This window comes from Aythya marila (genome assembly GCF_965140915.1).
Source record: "Aythya marila genome assembly, chromosome: 1".
Lineage (NCBI taxonomy): Eukaryota > Metazoa > Chordata > Aves > Anseriformes > Anatidae > Aythya > Aythya marila.
The window spans coordinates 143,283,307-143,297,154 of NC_139042.1; the positions used below are offsets into that span (position 1 = coordinate 143,283,307).

At 38.8% G+C, this 13,848-nt stretch overlaps 1 protein-coding gene across 9 annotated transcripts in view; it reads right to left on the reverse strand.

Moving 5' to 3' along the window:
• Window positions 1-13,848, reverse strand: part of LOC309877587 (serine/threonine-protein kinase WNK1-like) — a 106,488-nt gene that overhangs the window by 42,929 nt on the left and 49,711 nt on the right. For 8 of the 9 annotated variants that reach the window (XM_082759065.1, XM_082759062.1, XM_082759061.1 and 5 more), the window contains exons 5-8: window positions 4,629-4,717; window positions 3,001-3,220; window positions 2,444-2,780; window positions 1,185-1,372 (exon numbers count right to left, since the gene is read on the reverse strand). In XM_082759065.1, coding sequence (XP_082615191.1) covers window positions 1,185-1,372; window positions 2,444-2,780; window positions 3,001-3,220; window positions 4,629-4,717 — 834 coding nt within the window. Of the gene's footprint in view, window positions 1-1,184; window positions 1,373-2,443; window positions 2,781-3,000; window positions 3,221-4,628; window positions 4,718-9,197; window positions 9,552-13,848 lie in introns of those variants that run through there. The other variant, XM_082759069.1, reaches the window with a different exon arrangement.

A 13,848-nucleotide genomic window follows, 5' to 3' on the forward strand; every position in this document is an offset into this window, starting at 1 on the left:
TAAGCAGCTTGACTTTATATCTGTTATGTGCTTGTTTTCCCATCCCTCTCAAAAGATCATGGTCTTTCAAGCTGGAAGCTAGCCATCCCAAGGCTAGTGGTCCAAGACATGCTCGCACACCAAAATATGTCTTATCCAGAGCAAGAGCTTATTTAGAGGGCTTGAAAACTCATTTGCTCAGGGACTAGCAGTACCACACAGCTTCAGGCTCTGACTGAAACCAGGATGTTTTCCAAAAAGATATGACCACTGATGATTCTATAATGGAGTCCGCAAGCACAAGTACCAAAAAAGTGAGGACCCTCAAGTCTAAAGTATCACATCATCTCCCTGCATGGCATTACCACATAATAACGTAATGTCACTGCCTCAGGTTTTGATTTAAAAAAAAAAAAAAAAAAAAAAAAGACAAGGGAACCACTGAAGACAATGTAACAGTAGCAGAAGTTCTACTCCAGAGTCGGAATAGACTTCTGCATGGTCTCATACTCTTACCTAAAACATACCAAGGAAAAAACATACCAAAATAAAAGGGCAACACAAATGAACATAGTAGGAAAAGTATTTGTGCCCAGTGCAGACTTTCCAGGGTAAAGGAATATGCATGGCAACTGATGAGCAAATCAACGCAAGCTAGAAATAAAATTGGGAACAAGGGCATGGGGTCTTTTCAGTCTGGAGTTCTCACATGCAGCATTCTATAACAGTTAAAAAGATCTTACCTTCAGAATCTGTAATAAAGTCTCACAGAACATACATAGCAATTTCATATTTAAACAGCAGCTTAAATTGTTCTAGCCCCTCCTTCAAATCAAAGTAACAGCTTAACTTTAGCCCCAGTAACTTCACATACACACAACACACCTTCCCAAGTGAGATTTAATGCTTGTTTCCATAGTCTTGTACTAAGAATGTTATTTACATCCATTAAAATCTTGATCCAAAAGCTTTTCTTTTTAAGAAAAAGCTTTACTTTAAAGACAAATATACCCTTGTATTTTAACTAGACTCGGTCACCCTATAAAAACAGGCCACTAATTGCTCCCATACAGAGTTTGTATTGCATGCAAACCAAAACATACATGGAAGATTGCCTGACAGACCTTCCTCTCACCTTTAAAAAGAAGGAAAAAATCACAACCAAGTAATTCCATGCATTTGCAATACTGTAAGTTCTGGCTTACCACTGCAGGTGGCTGATATCCTCCATGCTGTTGTGACTGCACTTGGCCAACTGAAGCTGCGTACCCCTGGACTGCAGCTGTTGAGATTGGCTGGTCGTGTTGGGAACCATAAGACACAGTCTGTTGACTGCTCACGCAAGATTCAGTATAAACAGATGACCCTTGGCCACTGTCAACTGTCCCATCAGCTGCAGAAATTAAAAATAAAAATCCACATTTCAATAACTGCAGTCTTGTTTCGTAACTTGAATGTATTATAATAGAATACTAGATTGCATTTGTTTCATGTCACATAGACTTTATAAGCATTTTACCTCTGCTAAAAGTTATGCTGGTAGAAAAACTGAGGTATATTTTTCCTTTCTCAGTACAGTAATTCCTTACCAGTATGCCTTCACCTAACCTCTGAAAATCAGTAATTTCAGGAGTTCTTTGGAAAGATACTTAAAAGTAAATTATGCTCCCTATTAAAAGCTGAACTAGAAATGAAAACTTAAATTCCATCCGTCATGAATGATCTTTCAGTTTTGTTTTATTATTTTTACTTATTTTTATATAGAAGCATAAAACAGGTTAGTTGTGCTGGCTGGTAGATGCACCTGAAGTAGGCATAATAGAGAACTTAAAATCTCTACTTCCTTAGGGCAGATAGCAATTTGCTAATTTCATCACTCTAACATGGAGCTTATCTAACTTTATTATTCAGGTAGTTATTCAAATGTCGGGATGCCGGACAACACTCCCAACTTTACCTCATCTGTTCACGTTAAGTATGTGGAATAGGAAATTAGACTTTAAAAAAAAAAAAAAAAGTTCTGATCTGAACTGCTTGCAACAATCTAATTATCACCTTAAACAAAAGTTAGTGACAATTCGTAGAGTTGTTTCTAATATAACTGCACTGGTGCAAAACTATGCAACCTTCTGCACAACAATATATTGCCCCTGCAGGAGGGCAGCAAGAACTAGAACATACGTTCATACTTCAGGTGCCTGAGTTTGTTTAGTTTATTAACTTATAACAAAGGAAAATTATTTTGTGTTAAGACTGAACTGCAATTTGCACTGTTGACTTGGCTCAGCTAAGGCACACGAATGCATCGTCTTTTGATGTACATTCCAGTGGCCTTATTTTCTTCAGCAGACAGCAACATCGTAGATTAATTAGTGCTATATCCACCAGAAGTTCAAAACTCTCTAAGGGTGGGGGAAATAGTGTAAGTGCAAGCGTTCCTAAATAAACCAACTGACACACTTACAAAGAATAGATATACTGGGTTGCTGGAACTGCAGTTGTTGGTGTTGATCAGCTTCTGGTTCTTCAGGCTCCACTTGTGTAGAAACTGATGCTGAAGTAGTGGGGACAGGAGTAGTACCACTGACAGATACAGGATGCTTTGACCCTGCATGGGAAGCACTTGAGGGTTGCTGTTGCTCCGGCTGCTGCTTCTGACTACCTTCTTCCTGAAGCTTCTTCTCCTGTTCTTCTCGCACCAACTGACGCTGTTCTCGCTTTCGCTTAATCAAAGATACCCTGTCCTTGATAGCTTTCGCCATTGTCTTGTGATCCCCTTCACAGACATAGCCAGATTCCACCTGAAGGAGGATATATTCACAGAATTCAGACTGTCATAGACAGCCACTGTTGCAGCACTACAACATAAGCTATCACTCTCTTGCACTAACTTCTCAGTCACAAACTTCTGAAGTAGTTTTATTTCTAGACATTAATGGTAAATGCAGAGGCTGATGGGCAATATTTCACTGTCAGAGAATGTCAATACCTTCAATGTTTTGCAAGACCACCACCACTTACCATTTCCTGTGCTACATCCTCTGGGACATCTCTCTCCAAGTCAAAGGAAAACTCTATCGCCTCATTATCTTTATATTTGCCCTTAAGTTTTTTGATGTCTTCAATTCGCAGCCAGAGTTTAATGGCAATTTTTTCTCCATCATCTTCCTCTGCTAGTTCTACCCGTACTCCAGTCTCTTCTTGGAAGAAAGCATGATTCAAAAGGTCCTTAATAGCATACCTAGCGCATTGGGAAAGAATGTAGAAAGCACACAGTTATTAGGTTTTCATAAATTATTAAGGAATGTCCCTGCCTGGTGATCCACTAAATTTATTGTCTACATTTCATGTTTCCTCCCATTAATCCTCCCATTAACTTGACAGCTTATCATCCAGATTTCTATATAAAATCATGATAGAGAAATAAAGTACAGATGCAGGAAAAAGTCACACATCGGTCAGCAGAAATGCCCACAGATTTTACGTCAACAAAACTGAATAGGCTATGTGTTAACTAAAGAAGAAACAGTTTGGCTTTACTGAAGATTAAGATCTAACACAACCCACAGTCCCCAAATCAAATCAGTAATCACGAAGCATATATTTCAGTCTATTTCATGGTATTGTCAGAAGTCTCATCTAGCTAATTCACCACTAGCTAAGCACTACATGATTTCTTTCGTATTCTGTACTATCTTGAACCACTTCGACTTGTATTGTTTGGCACAAATACCTTTGTCCAGAAGGTACCAAAGGTCAATTATGTTCTTATATACACAGAGTAACAGCAGTAGTCAAAAAGCTAATTGTTTAAGCTAAATGGCAAGAAAGAAGTGACATGCAGCCACAAAATTAACTCAGAATGGAAAAAAAAAAAAAAGATAATTATTTTAAACAGCTTTTAAGCTGTTGTTTTATGAATAGAAATTAAAAATACACAGCAACACCATCAGATGGAAGACTTCAAGAATGAATAGAATGAAATTAATCTACATCCATAAACTGACAAAACAGGCTCCAAACGCAATAGTGGGAAGCTATAGAAGGACAGAAGGCTGAGGCATTCTTAAACTCAACACTCAGTAAGCAACAACTATATAAATGCAGAAAGTGAAACAAAATCCATCAAATAAGCCATTAGAGCAGCTACAGGTTTTCTGTAACGCTACAAGCTAATTACTTCAAGTAGATGTCATCTTGCAGAAAAATTCAACGGAAGTGAGCAGCAAGAACTTATAAAATAAAGAGCCCTCGAAATAACCAGCTATAAATACCTACAGAATCGAAGGGACAACAACAACAAAAAAAAACAACACAGGACTATGGACTGATGAACCAACCAAATAAACCCATTATTACCTGGTAATGTGGAAAGACTGTCATACACTATTTTACTGATGAGGTCAAAGCTTTAAAGCAACAGTAGAATTTGAGTAAAACAACTTGGGTGGTTACCATAGCTTTTGCACTTTTTCTGGCACTAAGGCTGTAAAGCAAGTGTTCAATAAGAACCTACCAGAGAATAGATCCTGCAGAAGTAAAAATAGCTTCCTAACTTTCATCAGACCCCAACAACTAATTGTATCTGGTATTAACACAGTTACAGAGTCAATGGTAATACCTCTATCTGGACTAGAAAGAAAACTTACCTTTCGCCTTTGTTTTGCCGAATGCATCCCTCAATAATCTCCTTCACTTCAGGGATTGCTACTTTATCAAAGCTGGCTGGCTTGACACCCTGGAACATACAAGTAACAACAGAAAAACTGAAAGGCCCACTTGATTTAACTTTCAATTGTGCAAAAGTTCACATACAAACCAACTATTTTTATTCAACAGGTAACTGGCCCAAATTGCCCACTAGTGGAAATTACCATGAAATCTGCCCCCAATCTTATCGTTCATCTGTTTGCTAGTGATTTTTTCCAACATGGATTTTTTTTCCCCATTTCTTAATTAGACCTCCATTACAGTAGGAATTGGCAGTTAGGTGCCAAGGTATGTTAAGCATACCATTTAGTTTCTACAGAAGGCACGATGGTTAGAGGAGCATACACACACTAGACCGGGAATGGAAATGTTTCCTACATAACACTAATGCACAAACCCACATGATTAACTTAACAGTCTTCAAAGGATTCTGCTGCTTCCCAGAATGTTTCCAACATGCCATTATATGAACTAATTTTGGCAGAGTGATTTTAGGGGAAGAACATTAGCCCAGAATGATCTGACTGAATCATTAAATAACTTGGTCGGTGTTTAAAAAATAAAAAAAGACTTTCTTGTATCTTAGCTCTTCCTGGATCTACTAATCTCCAACCACACCCTTGTATGATTACTGCTGAACTCTGGAAAGTTAACAATATGCACCTTTCCAATTGCTCTTCAACAACACATGACAATTTCTCCAATACATGTTAAAGCCACTGGGGACAGAGGGAAACAAAATTTAACTTCAGTCAACTACTCATTTCAGTCAAGTAAATAAACCATAAGATATGCTCAGTTGGGTATTCTGCAATCACTGCAGGCACAGAAAGCCCAACTCCATCATTTAATCATGTCCAAAAGCTCTATTTCAGGAGGTCAGTTGTCCAAAACAGCAAAATTTGGCACTCAATTTTACTTGATTCAGCCTTTAGCTTCAAATTCTGTATTTTAGGACACAAGAGAGGATGGAGCCATCTTGTTTAAATGCTGTTATTTGAAGTGCCCAAACTTTCAAACCAAACAATCCTGAAATCAGTACAACTTGGCACACAATACTACGTTACACGCCTTCAGTTCCTACCTACCACCTACACAGGACACATCTGACGCCGTGTCACTGGCGAGTTGCAACTAAACAATTGAAAAATCACAGAGTGTAAAGTGCAGATACACATGAAGCAGTAATACAAGCAGCATGATCTGTGTCCTAAGAAGGTAGTATTTCTCTCAGCGTACCATTAGATACCCCTCTCACCATTCCTCTATTGTCAGTAGCAAGGAAGGCTTGAAATGGAAAGGGTCAAGTCTCTGAACCAGAGCATTTGCAACTGCAGACCATCATTTAAGGGAACATGGACTTAATATGATAGTAACTTTCATCTATATTCAGATACTGTTTTTCTTCATAATTTTCATCTACATTCAGATACCGTTTTTCTTGGCCAAGCATTGCATTACATTGAATTCAATATGCTCACTACCTAAGATACTCTCTACCACACTCTTCCAGGAGAGGGCACAGTGGACTTTAACAGATGGAAATGCAAGACTGGAGGTGCACAACCACCCAGTCATTCAGTGAACAGTAGCATTTGTCTTTATGTTGTACAAAGGTGTTGTGATCACATCTGGAATTTAAAAGAAAGGACAAGAACTACAGAAAGACTTTCTTTCTGTAAGAAAGAAAGATCTTTCACTTAATAAAAACTTCCTGTTAGAACAGCATTCTGGATTTTCTATTTCTTTGCTCTAACATTTGCTCCTATGAAATTTTAGCAATTGAGATTCACGGAACTGAGGAGTATATTGTGACAAGAGTAAGCCCTGAAACACAGCCTGTCAGTGAACATTAATTTAATTCTTAAAAGCTTCAGTGAACGTAAAACTTCTGAAGATCAGTGCCTCAGCTGGTAAGACAACAGAGCAAAGTTTGTCCAAGTAAATTTTAATACTGTAACCAGGTCACATCATAAGTCTCCAGCTACATGTCACAGAGCAATGCACTCTAAGAGATTCATAAAACTTGTTTTTGCATTTACTACTTGCATCAAGTACCTGTTGCATTTGTCTCTGCTCATACAGCAATGATGAGTCGCACAGACATCACCTTTAACCATGGCCAAGCTTAAAATGGTCCCAGCAGTTCACGTTCACATATGTACAAGATAGATCTTTCTATATAGAGTAAAATGCTCACCAACGTGCATATATATGCAGGCACAGTCTGTGCAATAGTTATTTGTGTGCTTGTTGAATAGATTTATATCTAAATTTGCCAGATTAGTCGCCTAAAATTTACCACATTCGATACTTCTAAATAGCCCAAGTTCCAGCCATGCCAGCAGCCCACACGTACATTCATTTATACTGTGGCAGTAAAAGGAAGGTGTCAGATCTGTGCCATGATCTCATGTCAGAAAAACTGAAAACTAAGATGAATACAAGACAACTGGTACAACAATGTTATTAACGTAAAGAAACCAGAATGTGAGCCGTCTTGTTGCCCATTTGACTACAAGCTCTGCTCTTGCACAATGCCAGGGTGGAAAGAAAAATAAATAAAATCTGTGATTCAGTCTGATACTATGTGCATCTGTATCCTGAGAAGTTAAATACTTGTGCAAAGTGTTTGGGACCTTCCATAGAGGCCAGTTTGGATTATTCCAATTTGTGAGTTCCAAAACAGTAGTTCAGTTAAGAAGAAAACCCCTCCAAGACTCTTCCAGCACACCTTCCATATTCCTAACTGTTACTCAGAAAATCTGGGAGACCTTCAGACTAGGGCCTAAAACCAATGCAGGACTAGGTATTCAAGCACTTTTCTTAGCTTCTTCCACAGAATTGCTTAACTCCAGCGCTGGCCAAGCATCCCTTATGCTAAAGTTTAGGCTATTTAAGCAGCATCACACTTAAAAAAAAAAATTCCCCTCCAAGTGTTGCAAATGTTAGACTACTTCACATAGCAAGAAAGAAGATAGTAGTAATGATAATTAATACCTCAACCCAGAGATGCTTTTATACCTTCATCACACCATCACAGAGAAACCAAAGGGGAGCCCTACAATGCAAATAACCTTGATGTGTCCTTAAAAGCTGAGGAGCTGGGCAGCCAAGCATACTCTCACTAGATTCCAAACGCAAAGGCGCTCAAGTACATACTAAGCAACTCAGTGCTCCTGGTTTTAACACTTCACACTTACTGCAAGACTGTCACGTTCTTACATGCTTCTCCTCATTCTCTCCCCAGTCTCCAAACTGCTTAGAAAAAACACATAATCCAATTGTTTTTTAATTTATTTGTCCCATTAATCAGAGCTAAATACCCAAATCCTACTAGCTTTTTTTTTTTTGTCTTAATAATTTGCTAAGGAAATGAAAGGAAGAGCTCTTGGAAAGGAAAATAAAAGCGTAAGTAGGTAAAACAGGCACACATGAAATCAAACATTTTCCCAAGCTATTATCTACAACAGCATGAACTGGCACTGGTGCTGAAGGCAGCAGCCTCCTGCTCTCCACTGCCCATTTCCACATCCATGTCATTTCCCCACTCTTGCTGGCACAAACCTTTATACAGCTGCATAATGAACCAGATCACAGCACTTATCAGACTTGAAACAAACTCAGCCAGGTTCACTACATCGTGGCACAAGCTCTGAGGCTTACAAAAGGAGAACTAGGGCTATAGCTAACAAGGGCAGAATCGCTTCCCTTGAAAGCAGTGCAAACTTCAAGGAAACTCACTAATTTTTACGTTTTGTAAAATGTAAAAACCTTTACATTTAAACCTTTAAAATATGGGCACGTATGTAAAGTAGCACAAGGTGCAACTGATGCAAAGCTGGGTATTTACTAACACTTATCTTAGTCTTCATTTTAAGCACAGGAAATTTCACGTTTCACTTAACTTAGACATGATAAATTTTGTGATTTTATCACATTTTAATCAGGTAAAAAAAATGAATTCCAAAATTGTAACATCCACATTTGTATAGTTATACGATCTGCTAAAAGCAAGTTCTATAACTCTAAAAAATTCCGTATTTTCAAAATATTTTAAGCACAAGAACTCCTCTTCACAATTTTTGCCTAGAAACATGGTATTTTGCATCAGTGCTCACCAAATAACTGAATCAGTGGTTTAACATCTCATTGTAATTCAAAAGATACCGAAAATATCGTAAAAGAATATACAATCAATGCTGTATTACTTATTATACCAAAAAAATGAAGAAAAAGCATCATGTACCGTCAGCAATCCTAATTATATAAAAAAAATGAAAATAGCAACACAGCTTGGAAATAGCAGGAGCAACAAGTGTTCTGGCTTTGCTGTTCAGGATTTTAACGTACATTAGGAAGTTGCAGAAAAAGTATCATCGAGTTTAAAAGCTGAGGAGCGATTCCATGCAAAGCAGTTCAGACTTGTTGAGAATTCGGATCCACCACCCCCCAAGTCCTTCACTGCAGCTACACACAATTCTCCTGGAGCTGACACTCTCACCTACCTCTTTAGCGCAATCCTTGTGAGAACAGCAACAACAGTGGGAATTAACAATTACAAACACGGGACAGATCTCTCTTTTTGTAAAATCCATCAGGAAAAAGAGATGCACACACCAAAGAGTTAGCTGGCTGTTAATTTCCGAAGGGAATCCGTTAGGCTGTGGACTTAACGCACAGCGGAGGGAAAGCAGACATCAAAGTTAGAAGGAAGCATTGTTTTCTGTTTGATACCCCTTGTACTTTTCCAAGTCCAGTACATGAGGCTGCAGAGGTTCAAGCTCAATATCTGCTTTTGCCACTCAAATTCTGAATGGAAAGAATGAATATAAGCAAGAAGTAAGCTTCTCCTTTCCTGCCTGCCCAGCTAGCTGCGAGGAGGAGGAAGAGGAGGCAGCACAGGGAGCCTTTACTTCCTGCATGTCCCCGCCTCCCCGCTTGGCTGTTCTCCTATTCTCCACCCAAGTTTTCTACCATAGTTTAAGGCTGCAGGAGGAACATCACCCAGCTCCACGCTGGCTGTGGCAGAAGTACACTTGGGAATGGATCAGTCAGTATGTTGCTCTGACCCAAGCTTGCTGGCACTTATTTTGTGCTAGGAGGGAAGGCAGCTGCTGTTTCTCCTCTTCTTTCCATGGAGCTACATAAGTGTACTTCCCAATTTAATCCCAAAAGAACATAAACTTGCACTAGGATAACATAGGATAGCCCATCTCCCTCTTCCCTAACAATTACATCTGCTACCAGTGCTACCATCACCTGCTCTTCTTTTACTAGGTTCTTAACGTAAGGGAATAGGTATTTAAGGAGATTCTCAAACTGCCGGACAAATTTAGAAGGCTGTGTTGTTGCTTGTTTTACATCACGTGCATGAATATAATCTGGAGTTATATTTCCCAATGCCTTTTGCTGTATTCCAAACCCAACATGAAGTCTGTTGCTTTTTTCTTCCCCTGGTATCTCGTTTCAAACAGCTATTGCAGAGCTTGCTTTCTAATAAAGTGAGTTGTTCACAGCTTCCAGGCTTTTTTTGGAAGGACAAAAGCAGCAATGGTAAGAAAGCTCACATGCACAGCTTTAAAGTGCAAAGTGAACAAACACATTTTGATAGCTAGTGGGGATCATTTAAAACTGAATATAATAACAGTTTATCAAGAGCGCTTCTCAACCCACAAAACGGCAGACTCAGTTCCCCAAGTATACCAAAATTATACCAATATTGTTATACCACAAACACCAACGTTGCAAAGCAACACCTTCTGATCCTTCACTGGGCGTTTCAGAAATCCCCTTCACCAGCTGCAGTGAAAGTTTAGAGCTATCAAGGGAAAAGAGGCCCTCAAAGATACTGCTATGTTGCGTGGCCTTCCAACTGCTTAGCTCTTACACCCTCGCATCAACTATTGATTATCACCTCAGTTTTAACGGTGCTTACTGGTATCTTCAATAAAGCACGTCAGAATTTCACTTGCCAGTGTTTATGATCTGTTTGTCACTGTTACAGTGGCACTCAAACCCAATGACAGCAGGTTTTGTGCAGTCAAAGCCAATCTTCTTCCCAGGAACAGCACCAAACATTCAACACATTAAATTAAGGCTGCACTTCTCTGGGGTGCACCGTGTGAGATGTGAAGAATATTGAAGCCTTTCAGCTTTTAGTATGCACACAGTGTACCTGTCCCAGTCTAACCATGATGTTTGCTTGGCTCTTTGCAGAAGTACTTTAACTGCAGAGCTTGAGAGGAATTCTACCGTAACTGATTAATCTTCTCAAACAAAATGTTCAAACTCTGCAGTCCAGAGGCTAATAGAATCAGTAGCAAAGTCAAATCTCAAAAACAAAGTAATTAAAAGTCTCTATATTTTCTTTTTAGCTAAGTTGGTACCACGCTAGTTTGAGCCAGATCCAGGCTGCCACAACCCATTAATTCAAGGAAACTTGACAGAGCATATGATTCCAGTGGAAAACAAGCCAGGGATCCTACCTCCTTCCCATAGTCTCACAGAAGCCCTTGGGCAACAGTATATATAGCATTTAAATTACTTTAACCCTATGATCTTCTAAAGGTCACCACTGGCTATTAGTTACTCACCCAGCCCTCAAAACCTACAAGTTTAACTATTTCACCCCCTTCTCCACCTCTAATCCCTCATCCCAATACTGTTCTATCACCCAGAAACGATCTTTCAGATTTCTTTCCTTATCTCACAGAGTATATTTGCATCATAATTCTCATCCCAGTTCAATTGAATACCTGCATATCTATGACGAAAAGACCTCACTTAGCATTTACTCAGCTCAGAAGAAATACAGGTTGCCTACAGAAGCTGCATTAAAAAGAATGAGATACAGTAGAGTTCAGACTAAAATTGAAACGATGCAGCACATTTAATGGAAATGAAAATTGAGCTTCTCTGATTTCAGTATTTCCATAGTAATTAATTCTGGACAATTGATAATTCTGTCAGGAATGAAATCGGTAAATCCTGCAGAATAAGCTCTGCACAAGATCAATATCCTAACAGGGTAAACAGTAGTACTGCAGTACAAGCAACAGAAGCCGATGAAGGCTTTCGATGAGCTAGTCAGCTCACAAACCTCTACTTAGACCATTGTCTTGGGATAATTTTGCCCTGTTCTGAAGAGAAGTAATGACTGCACATTTTGAACCTGATACCTTTTGAATTTGCCTAATCTACCAGCAGCCAGACCAGAATTCCCCTCAACTATTTAAGAAAGCTCTACACCACTAAAATAGCTCAACCAGTGTCTTCAGTCTGCAGAGGCTGGAGATACGACATTCACCCCCCTCTCCCCTCATCGTACTGGCATGCAAGTAATCTAAGTCCCATGATTCTTAAATTTCTCCAAATCAGCAGTCTTCAGACTTGCAACAGATAACCGCGTATGTCCAGATTTCATGCTCAGTTACGAAGGCAGTGGAGGCAACGCTGTATTTATACAGGCCTGCTTGCCACAACCTGACTGATCAGTTTGGGAACTGTTTTCTCCTCAGTGTACCAAGTACTCTCAAACAATTTGAGATGTTAATAAAAACAAAAGGCTCGTCATATATTTAATAGCAAAAACATCCCATGCATACATGATTGAAGCTGTTATATGCACAAGATACATTTCCAATATAACCATTCTACCCACACTGACTGTTACTCTTTGAGTTGTGAGGTTGCGTAAGAGCAGCGTCTAGTTATTTGTATGATCATCTTTGGTAAAAAGAATAAATACATATTCCTTGTCTGAACAGCTATAACGTCTTGCTGTCATCTCCACATCCATATTCTACAACTTATCTCCAAGCCCACAAGCTGCAGGACAATTACACTGTCTCCTTATCCAACTGCTCTGCCAGCACCTCCATACTGTACATTTTACTTACAGCCAGAGAATTTAGTGTTAAAAGCCTTACAATTCCACATACTTAAAATCCATCCTATCAGCAAATCTAATTTAAGAAGCTGAACTAGTACTAGTCTTAACTCTTTAGAGAAATCCCTGGTTGTGTTTCTTTCCAGCATTCACAAGTAAAAGTTTGTAACAAGGTAAAAACCACTGTATTTGTGATAATATTGAACTGTAATTTAGACTATGCGCTACTGCTAGATATACTTCATGCCTTACAATTACCACATTGACTAGTTACTTAGCCCAGCACACAAGGCTTTTTGATTTTTCTTAAATATGCAAGTTCTCACATCAGAGCCTCCAGGTAAGTACAAACATCAACCTATTTCAAAAGTTTTAAGAAACTGGAGCTCTTACAACTGGTTGAACGGAAAGCTTTAGTTAAGAATCAGATGAACTGATCACAGCACCTCTCGTAGCTGCAGCATCCCTTTCCAATGAACAGAAGAAATCACAATCTCTAGAATAGGAAATTTAGTAATCAAAAGGCAAAACACAATTCCTTAGTGTACAGTTGTCAAACCATTATGATATGGCTGTGTGAAATGGTGAAAAGGGCCTTGTTTAGAAACACACACGATAAGGATACAAGTTCTTCCAAAATGACAGTGACAGCACAAGCAGACTGAGAACAAACTTGGCAGTTTTTATTCTTCCACACGAGTACAAAGGTAAGATCAGCTTAATTTATCACACAGTTGTTAAACTTGACACTTAGAAGCAGGAGTACTGCCTTTGTTATCTGAACAAGAACATGCAATGGTGCACATCTTGAGCTAGCTAAATGAGCCGTCGTTTTGCTGGGATTTTAGCTTGGAAACGGCTTTCAAAAAAAAAAAATGGGGGCATGCCTAGACACACATCTCAATGCTATAAATATAGAAATACCACAGTGACACAATATCAGAAACAAAAATGTCTTTCTTCTATTTTCAGTATGGAAAATATATTTTTGAAAAATCAAATTATATTAGTTGCATTCTCTGCTTTAATTAGCTATCATTCTGACAGAAAAACATCATGTAGCACTCAGTTTAAAATTTAAGTACAGCAATAATAATTCTAAAGCCACAGATAAGGTCCAGTGGACTTGGAATTGAATTAAAAAGAACAATCCAACATTGAATCTTTTCCATGGGGCATAAAACCATATTCACTGCCAGAACTACTGCTTAGAAGATAACTCCTAAAAGGCCTAGGATAATGTTGCAAACTCCAAAAATAGTGCACAA